The sequence below is a fragment of the Palaemon carinicauda genome, chromosome 8 (assembly GCF_036898095.1).
Source record: "Palaemon carinicauda isolate YSFRI2023 chromosome 8, ASM3689809v2, whole genome shotgun sequence".
NCBI lineage: Eukaryota > Metazoa > Arthropoda > Malacostraca > Decapoda > Palaemonidae > Palaemon > Palaemon carinicauda.
This window is the reverse complement of record NC_090732.1, coordinates 60924544-60944917: the sequence shown is the minus strand read 5'-3', so window position 1 is coordinate 60944917 and position 20374 is coordinate 60924544. Positions and strand designations below refer to the sequence as shown.

The 20374-nt window shown below is 41.8% G+C and overlaps 1 protein-coding gene across 1 annotated transcript; it reads left to right on the top strand.

The window, feature by feature from the left end:
- Positions 1 to 4404: 4404 nt before the first annotated feature.
- On the top strand, positions 4405 to 5427 carry LOC137645254 (uncharacterized). The gene has a single exon (XM_068378075.1). The coding sequence runs from the start codon at positions 4405 to 4407 to the stop codon at positions 5425 to 5427; it is 1023 nt and encodes a 340-aa protein (XP_068234176.1).
- The last annotated feature ends 14947 nt before the right edge of the window (positions 5428 to 20374 follow it).

Below are 20374 nucleotides of genomic sequence, written 5' to 3'. Positions count from 1 at the left end.
GGATGAGCCATTAGGCTATTAAAAGCAATTTCAACTTTACTTGAACAAGCAGCAAGCACGGGATAATTTAATTTGACAATAGGATGGTCGTAATGACGTCTCCAAAAATTCTTGTAATCACAAAGTTCGTCTTTTACTTTACCAATAAGGGTTTTGAAATTATTTACGGTTTCTGGACCCATGCTGAGAAAATCTACAGAAGCGAGAGCATGAAGTGCTAGGTCTGCGTCCTCACAAACAAAGGTGAATGTTAATTCCTGTTCCTTAAGCCTAGCGTTAATCTCCTCGGGGCTAAGCGTTTCCGCCTTAGGCGGTGGAGGGTTGTTTACGTTAAGCATGAAGTCCGCCATCTTGGATTGACCACGTTTTGATGAACGGATTCGTAAAAGCAAAACAAAGGGTAAATCTGAATTTCCAAAGGAAGGTGAAAATGAAACGTTACAAATTTACAAGCTTGATAATTGGACATTTAAATTTACTCATGATGGGAGGAAAATGGTTAAATGATGAAAAACATATAAATCATGAAATTACTTTAAAATTCAAAGTGACCGGGTCCAACAAAGCAGACGATGACCAGGTCACGTGACTGCAGACTTCACTAAACAGAATTATTTACGCATGAGGCGATAATGATTGAATTAAGTTACTTGAAAGTAAACATATTAGAAAGCACATGGGCTTATGAATGCAAAGATTCAAGTTAAAAGTTAAAATAACATGTCGAGGCTGACACTGTTGTGACGATTTCACAATTACGGGCGCACTAAGGCGACCACTGATCTATTCAAAATGTAAATAGGCGCACAAGGCAATGACTTTAAAGTGCACTCTCGTGGAGGCTAAACAAATATAAATTTTCCCTCACGCGGAGGTAAAACACAAATATCCTCGCTAAAGGACATTAAATGAACTAGTAGTAGTAACTTACTTATGGTAGAAAACAATTACGCACCCTTAGTTTGGGCTGTAAACAAGATCCGCCATCTCGGAACAAACACGTGGAATGAAACGGACTTGGTGTTAAGTTTCTACGTTACTTGTAAGAAGACTTTAAAATTATGTTACGCCAATTCGCTCTTTAGGACAAGGACACTTGCTAGGTATACGGGAACGTTAGTTAGAAAAGTTAAGGTTGGTTAGGGAAGGTGAACGACACAAAGGAAGGTAGACCAAGGTACAAAATGTTACAAATTAGATGCTAAATTGGCAAAATGAGTTGACAGAACGAGCACACCGGCGCTCTAGCTGAGCAGTAAACTCGGGCGTCTGAACAACAAAAACCTTAGTTCAAGTAGCTTAGAACTTTCTGGTATAAGTGGATTCCGCCACAACACGTGGGTGAACGGATCTGAGACAAAGCGAAGTTCCTACGACAAATTCTAGTCATTCTGAAGAGAACATTCTAGCAACAAATTAACCTGGTTACGTAGTTCTTTCCTTAAACACATGGTCGATACAAAAACATCATAATGATTACAAATTTCTCTTCCCAATTAAAGTCTGGGCATTACACATTCGACAAACTGGCTGTGTGCGTGTGGGTAAGTGATATAGCGAGTTACTATATGCTTAATCAAGCTGATTAATTACGTTAATGCTTCACAAGTCGAAGGTAAAAGAATCCGGTTCGAAGGACCACTCGTGTGGAGAATTTTTTTATGTTCTGAGTGGGAACTTAGTCCAGGAAAGTCTCCTTATGACGGTTACATAAAGTTCAACAGGGGAGGATAATGAGCACTTACTCTCGGGGCACAAACGCCCTGCTAATACTTTACTTTACTGTCACAATTCACTAACCATCACTCTTAAATACAAAAGGGGGAAATTTACTGTCCAGAGGCCGGAGAACTCCACACGTAGAATAAGAAATAGTTTACGGCCTACTCTAGCTTTTTCAGGTCTATAGTCATCTCATTCTCAGGCTCTGTTCCGACTCCGTCCCAGCTACCCCAATGAGATGCTGGACAGGTATTTTACGTTAATGTAATTAGACAAAATCCAAAATGGGAGCAGTGATGTAAAGTAGTTTAAAAGTTTAAAGATAAGGATCTTTACCCTCGAAGCAGATATATTAAATACAAAGTTCCTCGCTATTACCACCTATAAACTTACTTAGGTTTACTCTTCAAATATTCCCAGTTTAAACATTAAATAAATGAGGGAGCAAAAATACTAAGGAGGTTTAATTAACCTAAAATTGATTTATTTCACAAATTTACATTAAAAGAAAACGGACATCTTAACAACTCAAAAAGTGGTATCAAAATAAATGCAATTCAAATAATGAAAAATAGTTGATTAGACGCGTGGTCTACAATAATTAATAATCAAAATTGGGTCGGACACGTGGCCCATGTGACCCAGAGACTGTATTAGTCTCAAAAGGCAAAAAATTGTATAGAAAAAATATATACACGCACTCCCACCACACACAGTCCGAATAGTGTAAAAACCAGTTATTCTAAGCAAGTTAAAATTAGTCTAAGCTAAGAAAAAATGGGGGAATAACTATGGCCATTGATGTAGTACCTGCACTCCTTTGAAGATTAGTCCTATGCCCGTGATAGCTGTTGACCTGGTTGCACTTTGCACTCTTTTCTGGCCCACCCCAAGAATCCTTTTTTGTGGTAATATGGTTCCCAGGTTCCACCCCTTCACTGTCTCCAGCCGGCAGCCACAGGACTCCTTGGTGAGTCACGTTTTGGGGAGAGGGGGTGAGCCAGAGGTGCACAGGCTCACTGACCAGGCAGGTCAGTAGGCCAGGGCGGTTTCTCGTCGAATGGGCTCGACACTAAGGTCGAAGATATCACCTGGCTTCACCTTTCTAGACAGTTGATGGCCATGATGCGCACGTTAATCCATTGGGGGTGCCATATCGGGACTTCAGGACAGGGCAATATATTGTTGCAAGGAGTGCAGAGGAGGCAGGATTTGGTACTAAATACTTTAGAGAAATCTTGCTGCTCTAAGGGAGTTTATATATACAACAATCCTACCTATTCTGGCTTGCTAAAAAATAATATTTTAAATGATTAATTAGCAATGGGCTAGTGCGATGGGCATACATCTTAAAATTAACAAACCTTAATTGGTATTGAGAAATATAAGATGCATTAATTCAGCAATATTGAAATTTATATAAAAAAAGGCAGTTTAGGAATTTAATCTCGACCCATGTAGTTAAGGAAAAAACCAACATACGCCGGGGTTACACTAAGGCCCTCTGTTGTGCGTATCTACGCTGTGACGTCACGAGCATGGCGTGCGCCACTGTCAACACGTTTAAGTTTAGATTAGTCCTCCCTATGTTTCGTTAAAGAAAATTGAATGTAAGAGAGAACGTTTAAGGGGTAGCTACAGTATTAGTAGAATAGAGTTAAAAATGAGATTGGAAGAAGAAGAGTGAAGAAAAATTTTTCACACTCATATCTGCAAAGTTTGCTCACAGGAGATGCTCTAAAATTGATTTCAGGATTTAAGTTGGAAGCTGCGAATTATTCACCAGCTATATCTCTTCTCCAAGCCACTTATGGGAAAAAGGATGAGGTCAAACAAGTTCTAGTAAGAAGATTACTAGAAATGGAGTCTCCATCTCCTGATTCAGAATCATTGCAATCATTCAGAGCAAATTTTGAATGCTCGATCAGATCATTAGAGAGTGAAAACCTGGAGTTGAATGAGTTCTACACTATTTTGCTTCATGGTAAGTTGCCTAAGAGTTTTAGTGAAACTGTAAAACGCAGATGCAGACATGATTGGCTTGTATTTGACACATTTAAGAAATATCTAGAAGAAGAAATTCACAATCTAAGATCTTTCGTCTCAGCGGATGTAAATAAACCTGGAACTCTATCAACAATATCTACGCTCACAGTGAATCAATCACAATCTGTTAGACCTAAGAGTAAAGGAAATGTGAATAAATTTAGTTCTCAAAAAACAAGAAAATGTGTGTTGTGTTAAGGCGAACACTGGTGGATACAGTGTAAAACTTATGCCAGTAGGGATAAGAAACTGAGTCGTCTTGGTTTTTTACGATTGTGTTTTGTGTGTGCATCGAATAAGCACTTTAGTGTAGATTGTGAAAAGCAAATTTGTGGGAACTGATGCAGATTAAAACATCATCATGTATTATGTGATAAACAACAAACCAGCGAACCAAGTAAATCAACAACTAAATCAGCAAGTAAACCTAATAATAATGGCGTGCAAGTTGGAACACTTTCCGTAAGTGATCAGGGTCAGAAATCCAAGCAGAGGTCAATTTTACCAACAGCCACAATTATGTTGAAGGGTAAAGGAAGACACTTGGTACGCCTTCGTGGATTATTGGACACTTGTGCGGAAAGAACCTTTATCAGAAGGTTAGCACTAAACGACGTACAGTATAAATCTAAAGGCATGGAAAAAATTGCCTTAAGGGGTTATTTGACAAGTAAACCTGTGAACAAGTATGAGACGGTGAGTGTTTCCATACCTTATAAGGGTAGATTGATTATTATGGATTGTATTGTGGTAGATGAGGTACCAGAATATACTAAGAAATTCAACGTTAAAAGAAATTTGAAAACGTTGTGTAAAACCAAAATTTGTCTGGCAGACAAAGATTTCGATCTGCCTGTGGACAAGCAAGCACCCATTGATATGTTGGTAGGTGTTGATAATGTCTATAACATATTACACCCCGGATTCAGAAAAACTGGGAAATTGATATTGTTACCTACCATATTTGGATATGTTGTGACAGGGTCCTGTAATGCCCCTCCAATGCAGGAAACCCAGGTAACTGTGTTAAAGCTAGCAACTAACGAGGAAATAATTGAAGCTACTCATAAATTTGATAGTGACATAAGGAATGATTTGGATATTTTGTGGAATTTAGATAAAGTAGGTATTGACTGCAATAAATTGAAAGAACATGATCGAAAGGTTCTAGAAGACTTTGAAAGTACCATTGTATATTCTGTAATGGCCTTACCATGGAAGTCTAATAAGCCAAGGCTTCCATTCAATTTTGGCATGGCGTTGGGCTGGGTTAAACAACAATGTGCAATGTTTCAGAAAGATGAAGCCTACCTGAACCACTATCAAAAAATCCTGAAGGATCAGGAGGATAGGGGGTTCATTGAAAGGGTAGATAAAAACAATGTGGTTGAAAATTGTCATTATCAAGCACATCATAGTGTACAGAAAGATAGTGCCACCACTCCAATCAGAATAGTTTTTGACAGTTCCTGGAGACAAGGTAAAAATGGATTGAGCCTTAACGACTGTCTGTGGACTGGACCACATATTACGGCAGATTTGTTCAAAGTCTTATTGCAGTTCAGGACTAACAACTATGCCTGTATTAGTGATATAGAAAAAGCGTTTCTTATGGTGCAATTGAGAGAAGAAGACCGCAATTACACACGGTTTTTGTGATTGCAAGACCCAACGGATCCAAATAGTGAGTTAATCATATATAGGTTTAGGGTGGTATTGTTTGGTGCTACGTGTTCTCCGTTTCTGTTGAATGCCACTATTAAATCACATCTGGCAGCTGTTAGAAAAGATACGAGCTGTACTGAGATGGTGTATATGATGAAGAGGGGATTATACGTGGACAACCTTCAATTTACCTCCAACAGTGAAGATGAATTGATAAACTTATTTTTTGGCGCAAACAAAATATTTGCACAGGCGCACTTGTATTTAAAGGAATGGACTAGTAATAGTGATCTTTTGAATACTGTCGCGGATGCCTATCGCATAAAATCAGAAGAGAAACAAACCTATAAAGTCTTAGGCCTAAATTGGAACATCTCCAATGATGAACTAACAATAACACCTAATCATCTTAAGACCGGTCAAACAAATAGTGAAATTCTAAGTGCAATTGCCCAAATTTATGATCCTTTAGGAATGCTTATCCCTATTACGATACGAGCTAGAATATTCTTACAGGATTTGTGGAAACAGCAGTTGAAATGGGATGATCTACTTTCAGTTCCTTTATTAGAGCAGTGGAATGAGTTGTCCAAAGACTTAGAGAAAAGTCTCAGTATTTCCTTCTCCAGAGGCACTAATCTGGAGAAAGCGGATTATCTCCACATTTTCTGTGATGCTAGCATAACAGCTTAGGGTTGTGTGGCCTATCGGGCAAGTGGTAAAACTTCATCTCTGATTATGGCAAAGGGTAGAGTAGCACCCATTAAAGAGTTGACTGTACCTAAATTAGAATTAATGGCTTTGTTGTTAGGTGCAAGATTGTGTGAATTTATAGTTGAAACTTTTGAAGAAAATAAATTTGAGAAAATAATAATTTGGTCTGATAGTAAAGTTGCCCTGGGATGGTTAATGACAAAGAATAATTTCCCAGTATTTGTGAAAAATAGAGTATTGGAAATTAAATCTATAACTGCGGGGATAGTCTTTTCTTACGTCCCATCTTCAGAAAACCCTAGTGACTGGATTACTAGAGGAAAAAGGACAGAAGAAGTAAGAAATAACTCCTTTTGGTGGGAAGGACCTCCATGGTTAAAATCAGAAAACCACACCTATCCTATTGACAGGACATGGGTGAAAGAAGCACAAGCACAGGATGAAGTTATTCAAGTTCATCTTGTAGGGAACAGTGAAAAAACCCATCTGCTGAACTGGGAAAGATTTAGTAGAGTGGATAAATTTTGTAAAACTATAGCTTGGATAAGGCGATTTATTCACAATTGCAAATCAACTGGCCGTAGAAAAATTGGAAGTTTAACTCTGGAAGAGCTTCAACAAGCTAAAAATAAAATGATTATCCTCTTGCAAAAGGAATACTTTCCGGAAGAATATAAAGCTTTGAAAAAATGGGGTAAAGTTTCAAAATTGACCTTATTAGTACAATTGAATCTCTTTTTGGAAGAAGGTATTATAAGATGCTGAGGAAGATTGGAACATGTCGCACAGGCGGCGGAAATAAAATTTCCCATCTTACTGCCGAAAAGTTGTTTTCTCACAAAATTGATAGTAAGGGAGCATCACTGTTTAGAAGCTCACATGGGAGTAAATGCAACCGTGGCAAGTGTGAGAAAGGAATACTGGGTCCCACAGATTCGCCAATTATCCAAAAGTGTAATTCATCATTGTATAATCTGTAAGAAAACACAAGGGAGACCCTACCGTGTAAATATTGCTCCACCATTGCCAGAATTTCGGGTGCAGAGAAAACATCCCTTTAGCATTACGGGGTTAGATTATACAGGAGCGTTGTTAACCAAGGAGAAACATCAAAATCCTGAAAAACGGATTTTGAGCGAAGCGAAAAATCTAATTTTGGGTGAGATGGCCATGTCGTCCTGATGGAAGTTCCTATAGGGTAGCTTCCTTGGGTATATTTGACTACGGTGATATTCCCAGAGAATTTACCTTAAGGTACCCAGAATTCTAACTCCTGGAGCGAATATCCCTAAATAAATGAACCAGGGATATCGCGAAATATCAGAGGACGTATTCTTGACACGCCACATAGCAATCTGCACCCCGAACAGAATTAAAACTTTGAAGGGGTCAAGTGGCAAGAAAACGAAAAAACGAGAAAGAAAGGAGAGCCGCTCGCAAGGTACCTCTCCTCTCTCGTTTCGTATGCGTGCATTGCGCCGCCGACAGCGCCATCTGTATTCCTTGTAGCGATACACGAGGTGCTACAGATACTGTATGTAGGGAGGGGTCTTATAGCCCTTTTTAGAGAAAAAAGGAAGGGCGGGTCCATCAGGACGACATGGCCATCTCACCCAAAAATAGCCATGTCGTCCTGATGGAAGTATACCAGAGCATTACTGTATCTGTGGATTCTCAAAACGTGCCGTACTCTCAAGAAGGTATTTCCCGGTCAAACTAGACCTAGAGACCTAAGATGTTACCGTCATACATCTTTTCATCTAACCATAGACTATGTTAGTGCTTTCTGCCCCCTACAGGGAAGAGTCGTACTAGACTCTGGAAAAGTCTCGAAGAGTACATATAACTATGTATGAATAACAGACAAGTCAATATAGTGGTCTCACTCTATATCATGTAAAGCATAGTTTGTAAAAAAACCACTGAGTCGATATGAAATACCGACCAGTTCCCCGTTCGATTACTGGATTGGACAAAGGTTTATATCCGGGTAGGAGGAAAACTTGCACATCCGCTACCGTCCCCTTAGGGCATGAAGTCCTCCCGCTAGGGGAAAGCATAAACCAATGAAAGATGCTTGCATAAAGGAACAATCTATTAGAATTATCCATGATAAAGTATACATAGTAAACGTAATGCTAAACCATTTCTAGTAAAATTACACAGGCGAAAGAGACGCAAGGTTCACAAGAACTAGTTTATTGACAATCAATAAAAAATAAAACAGGTTAAACAACAATTATACATATATAAGAGGAGGATAACCAACAAATAAGCATAATCATCATAGTAAACAAAAGAATTTGTTTATCTGAAAGAAAAAACATTAGCGCCACTTTTAAAATACCGAGGTATCAAAATCATAAAAGTCTGTATTACTATTCAGTCACATTAGCGTTGGAAACGCTTGGCACACATGTCTGCACTTATGCTAGGTTCACCTTTGTATATGGAACAGTCAATGTAGGCACCCTAGTGCCCTAACACTTAGTCTGTAGAACAGTCCGTAACTACACACCCACCCCAGAATTAATCGTCCCAATTAAATCCACTGTTCCTCGCAGAGTTAAACAGCAGGTTTAACGACACTACCCACTGCTACCACAGACCTCTTCAGTGGCTCCACTTGCTTCGCATAATGACGAAAGAAAACTCTGGAAGACTTCCAGCCAGTGTATGAGCGAAGATGTTCGAAAGCCATACTATTGAAGAAATTTAAGGATGAGGCAACTTTCCTCGGATCGTGACCTGCGGGTGTAATGTCTGGATCCGCTCTGCGAGTAAAATAGGTGATTTTTGCCCTTAGTTGTTTCAGAGATAAATTTGAGCCTGATGTTTCTCCCCTGAACAGTTTACCTCCCCTAAAGTCTGAAGTTCTACGAAGATAGACCTTTAGGCATTCCACTGGACATAGAGATGCATCTTCTTTCAGAGGGCAGATTCTCCAGGGACCCCACCTGTTGGCGGGCAGCTCGTTCTTGGCGAGAAACGTAGGATCCGGAAACAGGTTCAGTTCTACCCCATCCAAGAACTGTACGCGACCTTCCTCTCTCGAGAGGGCTACTATTTCACTAACCCTGGCCCCCGACGCGAGTGCAAACAGAAAAATAACTTTTTGGGTCAAATCCTTTAAAGCACACTCCTCATTGTTCATCAGCGAAGCGAAATGAAGAACTTTATCCAGAGACCATGAAATGGGCTTCGGAGGTGCTGATGGTCTGAGCCTAGCACAGGCCTTCGGAATTTTGTTAAAAATGTCGTTAGAGAGGTCGACCTGGAAGGCATATAAAATGGGTCTTGTCAAAGCAGATTTACACGTTGATATTGTGTTGGCTGCTAAGCCTTGACCATGGAGATGGATGAAGAAAGATAAGCAGAAGTCCGTCGAGATCTTTTGTGGATTCTTCGCCTTGACAAAGGCCACCCATTTCCTCCATGATGACTCATATTGTCTTCTGGTGGATTTGCACTTATATTCCTCTAGAAAGTCTATACTGTCTTTCGAGATCCCGAAACGTTTTCTCACTGCTAAGGAGAGAAAATCATGAGCTGCAGGTTCCGGGTTTTCAGAGATGAAGCGCAGACAGTCGACTTCTGAACTCGCTGGGTCAAGACTGGATCTGGTAGCGGTAGACACTTCAGCCGTAGTTCTAATGCCAGAGGGAACCATACGCTGTTTGGCCACTTGTGAGCCACTATTGCCGCTACTCCCTTGAAAGATCTAAGTTTGTCGAGGACCCTCAATAGAAGGTTGTGAGGAGGGAACAGGTAAATCCTGGACCATCTGTTCCAGTCGAGGGACATCGCGTCCACTGCTTCCGCTAAGGGATCCTCGTACAGGGACACGTAAAGAGGTAACTTCTTGTTGTCTTTCGTCGCAAAGAGATCTATCTGCAGTTCCGGGACTTGACTCAAGATGAAGGAGAACGATCCTGCGTCTAGGGACCATTCCGACTCTATCGGTGTGAACCTGGATAGAGCGTCCGCTGTCACGTTGCGGACTCCTTGAAGGTGAACTGTTGACAGGTACCATTTCTTCTTTTCCGCTAGCCGAAAGATGGCCAACATCACTTGGTTGAGTGACGGTGACCTCGATCCTTGTCGATTCAAGCATCTCACTATCACCTCGCTGTCTAGTACCAACCTTATGTGGATCGAGCGGCGAAAGGAGACTTTCTTCAAGGTAAGGAGTACTGCCATAGCTTCCAGAAAGTTTATGTGAAATGTCTTGAATAGATTGGACCAGGTTCCTTGGGCCTTCTTCCGATGAGAATGACCTCCCCATCCCTCCTTCGAGGCGTCTGTGTGAATAGTCATAGAGGGGGGAGGTGGCTGGAGGAGCACCATCTTCTTTAGTTGCTTGACTTGGGACCAAGGCCTGAGAAGCGTACGTAGACGAGGCGGTACTGGCCTTATCAGATCTCTTCGCGCGTTTGATGCATAATTTCTCCAAACTCCGGTTGCATCCTTTAGCTGTGCTCTTAGCACTGGGTCTGTTACTGAAGCAAACTGGAGAGAACCCAGCATTCTCTCCTGTTCGCGTCTTGATATTCTTTCGGAATCCAGAAGTCTCTTGACAGAACCTGCTATCTCCTTCCTCTTCTTCGCAGGGATGGAGAGTTGGTGTGACACTAGGTCCCAGTGGATTCCCAACCACTGGAACTTTTGAGATGGAGAAAGCTGAGACTTTTTTCTGTTGATCTTGAAGCCTAGATGTTCTAGGAACTGGATCACCTGTAGGGAAGCTTGCAAACACTCAGTCTTGGATGCTGCCCACACCAGCCAGTCGTCCAAGTAGGCTACTACCCGGATTCCTTTTAGGCGTAATTGTTTGAGATCTGTGCTCGCAACATTCGTGAAGATCCTTGGGGCTATGTTTAGCCCGAATGGCATAGCTCTGAAGGCGTAGAGTCTTCGATGTAGCTTGAACCCTAGGTAGGGGGAGAGTTGACGATTGATTGGAATGTGCCAATAGGAGTCTGACAAGTCTATGGAGACGGTAATGCCCGCTTGAGCAGTAAGGTCCTTATGTGTTGCAGTGTTGGCATCTTGAACTTGCAGTTAACTATGAACTTGTTGAGTGGCGACAAGTCCAGAATGACTCTGAGTTTTTCTGAGTCCTTCTTGGGAACACAAAACAGCCTCCCTTGGAATTTGATGGACTTTACCCTTCGGATTACTCTTTTCTCCAAAAGTTCTCGAATGTACTCCTCAAGAATGGGGGTGGAGTGTTGGAAAAATTGTGGGCACGGGGGAGGAGTGCTGTACCAGCTCCAACCCAGTCCATTCTTGAGTAGGCTGTGGGCCCAGGGATCGAAGGTCCACCGATCCCGAAAAATCTGAAGTCTCCCTCCTACCGGTATCATTTCACTTTGGCTGCTGTTGACCTGAGGTCTTGCCTCCTTGACCGCGACCACCCCTAAATCCCCTTCCCCTTGAGGGGCGTCTAGACGAACCTCTGGCTGATCCTCTAGCTCTTGCTCGAAAGGTAGTAGACTGCCCTTCGAACGCTGAGTTAAATGCTGGAGACTGAGTAGTCACGACTTGGGGTACCCACTGGTACGTGGCCGGGGTTTGTGCCACCATCTGGGGCACTGTAGGCAAAGGAAGTTGATGCTGCTGCTGTCTGAATGGCTTGGCCGGCCGAGAGGGTAACCTAGGCTTCTTAGTCTTCCTCTTTGGTTGGGGACCCTCATCCGGGGAAGACTTTCTCTTAAGAGATAGGCCCCACTTCTGGAGAAGGTTTCTATTCTCCGAGGCGGCCTTATCCACCACCTCCTTGACCGCTTCACTAGGGAAGAGGTCTTTGCCCCAAATGCAGGAGGAGATTAGTTTCCTTGGCTCGTGCCTCACCGCAGCCGAGGTGAACACGAACTCCCTACACGCCCTCCTAGCTTTGACGAAGCTGTAAAGGTCCTTCGTCACTGTGGCTAGATGTGTCTTAGCCACTACCATAAACATTTCATGGGCTTTGGGGTCACTTGCCATTGTCTCCAGAGTCGTTTGCAGAGACATTGAGGCAGCAAGTCTTTCTTTTGTCTCAAGCTCTCTGCGCAAAAGAAAGTCAGACAGCTTCGGGAGGTTTTCACCGAACTGACGTCCGGCAATATCGGCCTCCAACTTCCCGACTGAGAAGGTAAGATGGACGTCCTTCCAGTCTTTCTGGTCCATGGGTAAAGCCAAGGATAGGGGTTTACACTCCTCCAAGGAGGGGCATGGCTTACCTGCCTCGACCGCTTTCAGCACGGCCGTAAACCCTTTCTGCATAAAGGGGAAGGCTCTAGAAGGAGAAGACACAAAGGAAGGGTGCTTCTTACTCTAAGCGGGTACCTTTGAGTTTGTGAAGCCCCTCTCTTTCATCAAGCTTGACATCAAGGCTTGAGCCTTAGCATGGTCAAAAACTATGACCTCCTTCGGCTCCGTTTCTTCCTTAGAGGCTGGTTCCTTCCTTAGGCGGACATAGCTGTCTGGGTACGACTCCTTGCTGGGCCAGAATTCCACCTCCTCAAGGGGAACTGAGCCCAATTTCTCCGAGATGACGATCTTTCCCGTCGTCATAGTCATGTGCTCGGCATACCTCCAAGGGTTGGCATCCGAGCATAAGGGAAGGTCCTTCACGCCGAGCTTCTTCTGGGGCCCACGTGATGCTGCAAGTCTTCGCATCTCTAACTTCATTGCAGCAGCCTTCTCATTATTTTCCTTCTGCATCTGTTGGATCATCCCAACGATGGAAGAAAGGGGCTTTTCCAGATCCTCTGGGAGAGAGGACGATGTTGAGGGAACAGGTTCAGGGGCCTGAACCGGGGTAGCCGACTCCTCGTCGAATTCCTCCTCCTCATTGTCTGGAGCCTGGGTCAGCTCCTCTTCCTGGTCTTCTGCCAGAAGGTCTTTTTCCGTGTACTCAGACACCTCCGACATCCTATCGTCCAGTTGGATGTCTTGCAGGGCGTCCGCGACTTCAGCATCCACCGGGATCTGAACCAACGGCATCTCCGCTTGAGGCTGAGGAATCACTGCATCCGCTGATGCCTTGGGGAAAAGGTAAGCCCTCATCTTCTCGCTTGGAAGATAGGGACCAGAAGTGTTCTTCTGAAAGCCCCTCACCCAGGTACGAAGCTTCTCCCTTGCTGCGTCCCTTGACTCCGCCGTCTTAGGAGAGTCAAATGCCTCGGTAATCAGGTTTGTGCATATAGTACATACCTGCGGGTCCCAATACCGGAGATCACCTTTGGAGACTGCGCATGCTGCGTGTCTCCTACACAAGTCATGTCCGCAGAAGTTCTTGCTGCGGACGTTGCAGAATACACTTCCACACTTCGGATGGTCCTCCTGTAAAGAGAAGAAAATTCCATGAGTATCAAGTGAACCATATATCACTGGATATACATAGCTTAAAGTAACTAAGGTAGAAAGGAAAGAAGGAAAGACACAAACTTGTATTTCCTGCCCAGTCAATTGCTGTAACCTTCCAGATAATAGAATTATATGGTTATTCTATACTAGAGTGACCAATAAGTAATTTCCAGAGGAAAATAGGTGTCGCTCACACCAAAATAAGTAATTTTAAAATACTGGATAGTAGAAAAGAAAGAACTCACTTTCTTTATCTGTATGGTTTCACCAAAGGGCTGTACAAGACAACACAAGAGTGTTAGAAAAACTTAGTGTTGTAAAATATTCTATACTATAGTTTTCTCCATGCAGTATATCCTATACTGAAAAATACTGGCTACAGTATATAAGATAATGTGCCGGCCGGCACATACCTTAACTTAGTTCCAAAATATACTACTTTTAGACTATTAGGTGGAAGAACGCTGGCTCGAATACGTGTGCCGGCCGAGCAACTCCATACCTTAACTTAGTTCTAAAGTATACTACTTTTAGACTATTAGGTGGAAGAACGCTGGCTCGAATACGTGTGCCGGCCGAGCAACTAAACAAGATAGCACCCGGCTGCCGGCCGCCAATCGTAGCGGCAGGCAGAACTTTGGTGTGTTTCTATTGCCGGCCGGCAACTAAACAATGATAGCACCCGGCTGCCGGCCGCTACGATTAGCGGCCGGCAGAACTATGGTGTGTTACTATAGCCGGCCGGCAAAGGTATACTACCAATGCCGGCCGGCAGCAAAAAGAACCAGAGAACTTCCAACTGCCCGGCTGCCGGCCACTCAGGCCGGCAGCCGGGCTAGGGTACAAACAATAGAAGAGAAACAGGATGGATGCCGGGATAAGAGACGGTACTGCCTCATAGCCCGGCAACCAGAAAGAGTGCACATAAGGGAGGGGAGAATATAGATTCAGGCTTCCGTGTCCAATGCCATCTGGCTCTACAGACAAACATGGATGAGAGACCAAGGGAGGTCTGGGGAGCACTCGAAAGAAGAAGGCCTTTGCCGGCCGGCAGCGGCAAGGGATGAGTCAACTCCACATCCTAATCTATGCTAGGTACAGATTTAGAATGACGGACAGAGATGTAATGGTTAGGCCATCACTAAGGAAAGAGGGGGAAGGGGGAAAGAGGGTCCTGCCAACCTTGCTCTAATAAAGAATCACCCCGCAGCCAAGAAACAACAAAACTAGACTAGTCTGCTAGATCACAAAAACAAGGAATCATCTCGTACGGAAACCTTCGAAAGTGGTCTAAGGAGGCTAAGCCTCCTATGTCTGCTCTAAGCCTAGCAAGGGAATCTCAATCACAATGCTAGAAAGAAACAGACCCAGACTAAGAACTCTGATGTCCTGCCCCCTCCTGAAGCCAGACTTACTGGAAACAGGAAAGAACAGAGACACCCTAATATAGTTGTATCTGAATGTCAATTCAGATAAACCATTAGTGTTAAGCTCAAGGCTTAAACAGAGGGAAAAGGGATTGCACATATTCTCCGAGGAGAAGAGAGCAACCGGGGAGTGTGAGAAAGTATACTATGGCCCCATAGGCAACTAGCCTAGGCGCGAAGAGAATCGATTACCTAAATCACCGAAACTCACTCATATACTATCTTGGAAGAAAATCAACAAAATCTTAAATGTATAAAACTGCCTAAAGCTTCAATAAGATTTTAAAAACACTCGGAAATCTGAATATCATGCAGGAAAGTACTAGGGCCAAACGTTTAGGCTACAAGGTCTAGCGTAGGCCAGGATCGGCAAATCATTCGCCAACACGAAAATACTAATAGCATCATATAAAGAATTCCTATGTAAAGCTAAATAGCTAAAATTATTAAAGCATAAGAGCCGGGAACATCGCTCTGGCTAACTAAATGACTCATGCATGGCGAGCGACAGCGTCCAGGACGCCTCCGGTAGGCAACAGCTCTTGTAACGAAAATATTGCTATCGAATTATCTTAAAATCACCAAGAGGTTACATTTATACATAAAAGAGATAATACTCAACTTATCAGAGGCAGAAGAAGTTGGAGAAAGCATCATGATGTTGAAAATAATCCAAGCACCGCGAGATAACACAGGGAAAACACCGAGTTGTTGAGCCACGCAAAAAGGAATACAGATGGCGCCGTCGGCGGCGCTATGCACGCATACGAAACGAGAGAGGAGAGGTACCTTGCGAGCGGCTCTCCTTTCTTTCTCGTTTTTTCGTTTTCTTGCCACTTGACTCCTTCGAAGTGTTAATTCTGTTCGGGGTGCAGATTGCTATGTGGCGTGTCAAGACTACGTCCTCTGATATTTCGCGATATCCCTGGTTCATTTATTTAGGGATATTCGCTCCAGGAGTTAGAATTCTGGGTACCTTAAGGTAAATTCTCTGGGAATATCACCGTAGTCAAATATACCCAAGGAAGCTACCCTATAGGAACTTCCATCAGGACGACATGGCTTGAGCCCAAAAAAGCCTATATTGTGTTGTTTACTTGTCCAGTTACTAGAGGAATCAATATCGAATTAGTAAAAGATCTGTCCTGCGATTCGTTTCTTATGGTCTTCCGAAAGTTTTGTAGCCGCCGGGGATTTCCTTCTTTAATGCTAAGTGACAATGCTACTACCTTTGTATCAACTTCAGTTTATTTGAAAAACACAGCAGAAAGTTCCTTAGTGCAAGAACATCTGAATGCTATCGAATGTAAATGGAAGTTCATACCAGCCAGAGCACCTTGGTTTGGAGCTATATGGAAAAGATTGATTGGTCTTCTGAAAACATGTCTAAAGAAGGTAATAGATCAGGCCTTTCTCAGCTTTAGTGAACTTTCCTGTATTGTGACTGAACTTGAAGCAATAATTAATGACAGACCCTTAAGTTATACTTCAGGAGATCTAGACCAGTTGGATATTCTGACGCCCAATTATTTGATTTTAGGACGTAGATTGAGATCTTTCCCTAGGGAAGTCATAGATTGGAAAATGAAACTAAGGACCCTCTGTATGGAGAAAATAAGGATGTTGGAAAGCGATTTTTGTACATCACAAAAAAATGTGATGGCCTGCGGAAAAGGTGGGAGAGAGAATATTTAACTTCTCTCCGAGAAACTCGTCAGGTGGGAATCGGACACGAATCTTGGCCCAAAATGGGAGATGTGTTGATGCACGATGAAGGACCGAGAAGTCGTTGGAAGCTCAGTCAATTTGTCAAATTACACATGGGACCGGATGATGTGTTGCGCGTGGTTACTTTAAAAACCCCACAAGGTCAAGTAATGAGACCTGTTGTCAATTTATATCCTTTGGAATTATGGCAATAGACTGATGTTGTCATATCTGAGAAAACTGATAACGAAAGCACCCGACTGAGCAAGAAAACAGCACAGGCGGCTACTGAGGCCAGAAGAGCCCTCATTCAAGCGGGACAATTATAACTGTAAATATTGTTTCTGTTTGCTGGGAGTGTATCGTGACTTAAGATGGAATCAGGATAGTGCATTTATAAAGACTAGTAAGCAGTCATTTATCTTTTATTTTGTAAGGGAAATATTATGAACATTATGCAGTGTGAGATGCGTAGAAAAAATATAATTGTTATATTGAATTCTTTGCAATATAACATTTCTTTTTGTCAAGTATTTTTTGAAGAGTAAATTACATTCAATAGTTGTTTGACTCTAAGCAATCGTTAACGAGTTGTTAAAGTTTGTTTTTGGCGAATGCGGGTCGCGCATGCGTGGATCGCCAGTTGTCTTTGAGTGATTTGACTCCGAATCAAGTTAGTACCGGCTCACGTACGTGACTGTGAGGGTCATATTTACCCTACGGTATCTCAGGGGAGGGAAGGAATTAACACACCCACGAGAGGAGTTCTTATCATCATGGATTAAGCTAAGTCAAAATTTTATAAGTGTTTTGTGATGTTAGTGATATTGAAGGGCATGCATGCACGTTAGATATCGTTACTAACAAACATTTGTAAAATAAGACTATACTTCGGGTTGCCGGATAGGAAATTTTACAATGAATAGTTAAGGTTAGTAATAAATATGAATAATCTATTCCTGGTCAAATAATGATTTAAACACAGCGCAATCTTCTTGATTTATTGAATGAAAGGAACAGAAAAGAATCCTTGAAAATCTGTTAAAGAACCTGGTAATATGTAAACCAAATTGGGGTAAATTTCGGTTTCCATATTTATTGAAGATTCTATATGTTTACTATTTTGGATTCTTTTGAGTAAATATAAACTCTCCACGTCCTCATTGAAGCTTCCCACATCTACTTGCCTTTACTGACGACTGCGTCTGCACCAAGTAAAGGGTTTGCCATTGTAATTAATGTGTGACATTTCAACAATCCATTAAATACATGGATATTTAAACAATGTTGTCATAGTAGCAATTCTTAAGAAGCTAGAGGGTGCTTTGGTAGTTTTCTGGAGGGAAGAGATGTGCAGCTGCAATTCAAATTGTTCTATCTCGATTGCAACTAAACATTCGACAGATGGACTTGGTTATGTAAGGCTATCTAGAACATCAACTAGAACATCGTGTCCTTCTCCAGGTAGATGGAGATGGTTTGGGCATGCTCTTCGCAATTCCCAAGAGAGAATAGTTCATCAAACTTTTATCTGGGCTCCACAAGGCACTAGAAGAGTTAGAAGACCCAGGCCTACATGGCTGAACCCCTAAAAAAGGAGACACTACCATTTTAGGCATCACAAAGGCAGGAGTGAAAGTATGGACACTTACGAGCTAATTGCTTCCAGATTCCCAGTTTATGTTGGTAGTTTCATCGTACAGTAGTTAGGAATAGTGTTATGGCAGCTTAATCTTTTGAGCACCAACTGTTGGGACAAATTTTTTATGTTTGAGAGACAATACAATTTTGGGGAATGAAAAATCATACAGAAGATTCAATATAGGAGCTATAGTGCCGTGAGTTTTTATTCTATAGAGTTCATTATGGTCTTGTTTGCTTGGAAAGAAAAGATTGAACTATATCTTATAATACGGAAAGTCCTCAAGTTACGACAGAGATCTGTTCTTATGATGCGTCGGAAGTTAATTTTTGCTATAAGTCAGGCTTATATGCATAACATCTGTATGTACATACAAATAGACATACATACTGTATATGTGTGATATACTTTAAAAAAGGAAGAAAATGATCCCTTACCATTCATAAATTACTGTAACATATATATACAGTACGATAATCTGTAACTTACACAGTATTGTAGTGTACCTGCACTAATGCAGTACTAGTAGACAATAAGTAATACTGTACATATAACAATTCCTTACCTTTATTCCTGTGGTTAGCCTATGCAATGTGGTAGAGAGACAAGCTTATTGGGAGGATGAAGTGGATGATGCTGGAGAAGCTTGAAGAGAAGCTGGAGAGTTCGGATGAAAAACTGGGCAGTCAGGATGAAAAGCTGGACAGGCAGGATGGGATAATGGAGATGCTGGAAGAAGTTCTGGAGAAGGTGAAAGAGGAGCTGCAGAGTCAGGATGAGAGGCAGGAGAATCAGGATGAGCCGCTGAAGATGCTAAAGAGGTACAGAAGAAGCTGGAGGTGGTGAAAAAGCTGGAAGTGGTGAAGAGGGTTAAGGTTCAGATGCAGGTCTCTCTACATTTTCAATATACATACAGTTAGACTTCCCTTTTCAGGAGTTTAGGTAACAGAAACAGGCGCAAAAAGCGAGAATTCACAGATACTTGCTGCCCTAGAGTGGGTCAACTCTTAACCTACCAACTCTCCAACCATTACCTAACTGCGGTTGCCTAACACACTAGGTAACCCTCTGTACTCCACTACATTCTTTTCCTATGTTTTCTATCACTGTATTTTAGTTCTTACTACTTTTCAAGTGTAATTGTCCATTATTAACACAACTTCAGTATAAGGTAAGACAACTAATAAACCAAAAATCCTCACCACAACTCCTGAAACTAGTCTGCCACACCACGCTTTGTATACTTTCCAACAAAACACATGTTTGCACCTAACAACACTCGGTGATATGTAGAGTAAAAAAAGTCTCTAATAGATGATGGTTGAAATGCACTAGAAATTGAAAACAAAAGTACAAAATGTTTTAATGAAGCGCAATTATCTTTTTAAAAGTCATGATTTTTTAGAATGGATAATGTCAGCTTAAACTTGTTGGTCTGAGCTGACGAAATTAAATGCCATGTTTCAAGGTTTTGTTTACAGAAGCATACTGTAAAAATGCTATTAGTACAGGTAGTTTACAAATGTTTATAGTAAATAACTCTCTCTCTCTCTCTCTCTCTCTCTCTCTCTCTCTCTCTCTCTCTCTCTCTCTCTCTCTCTCTCTCTCTCTCTCTCTCTCTCTCTCTCTCTTTTTAATGTAAATTAACATCTTATCTTTTCATAGATTCTATCTACAATATTTTCAGCTTATTATTTCCTTTTAATAATATTGGGTTCCTTAATATCCAGTCCCCCGCAATTCTTTAATTATTTGTAATGACGCCAAAAGGGAAAAAAAGGTTTATAGTAGAGTATAAATAGGGTTTAACCCTGAAAAAAAATTGCTAGGACAGGTTTTTCAACTGTTTCTGGATTCATGTGATGTTTTGAATGACATACTAAAAGTATACCAAAATGCAAGTACTACAAAGCTGTGAAATCCAAGATGGCCGCCAATGCATAAAAAGGTGTAATTAACTTCTCTAGTATTCACTCTACGGTTATAAATAAAACGTCTACACCTTGGTTTTCTTGGTCAAAGAATACAATGTAAACAGTCAAATTTCCTTTTAATTATCACATAATGAAATACAAGATGGTACCCAATAAGGGCCCCT

Bases quoted from the DNA above. Each gene is read 5' to 3' on its own strand.
- LOC137645254 (XM_068378075.1), top strand. From the start codon at position 4,405: ATGGAAAAAATTGCCTTAAGGGGTTATTTGACAAGTAAACCTGTGAAC.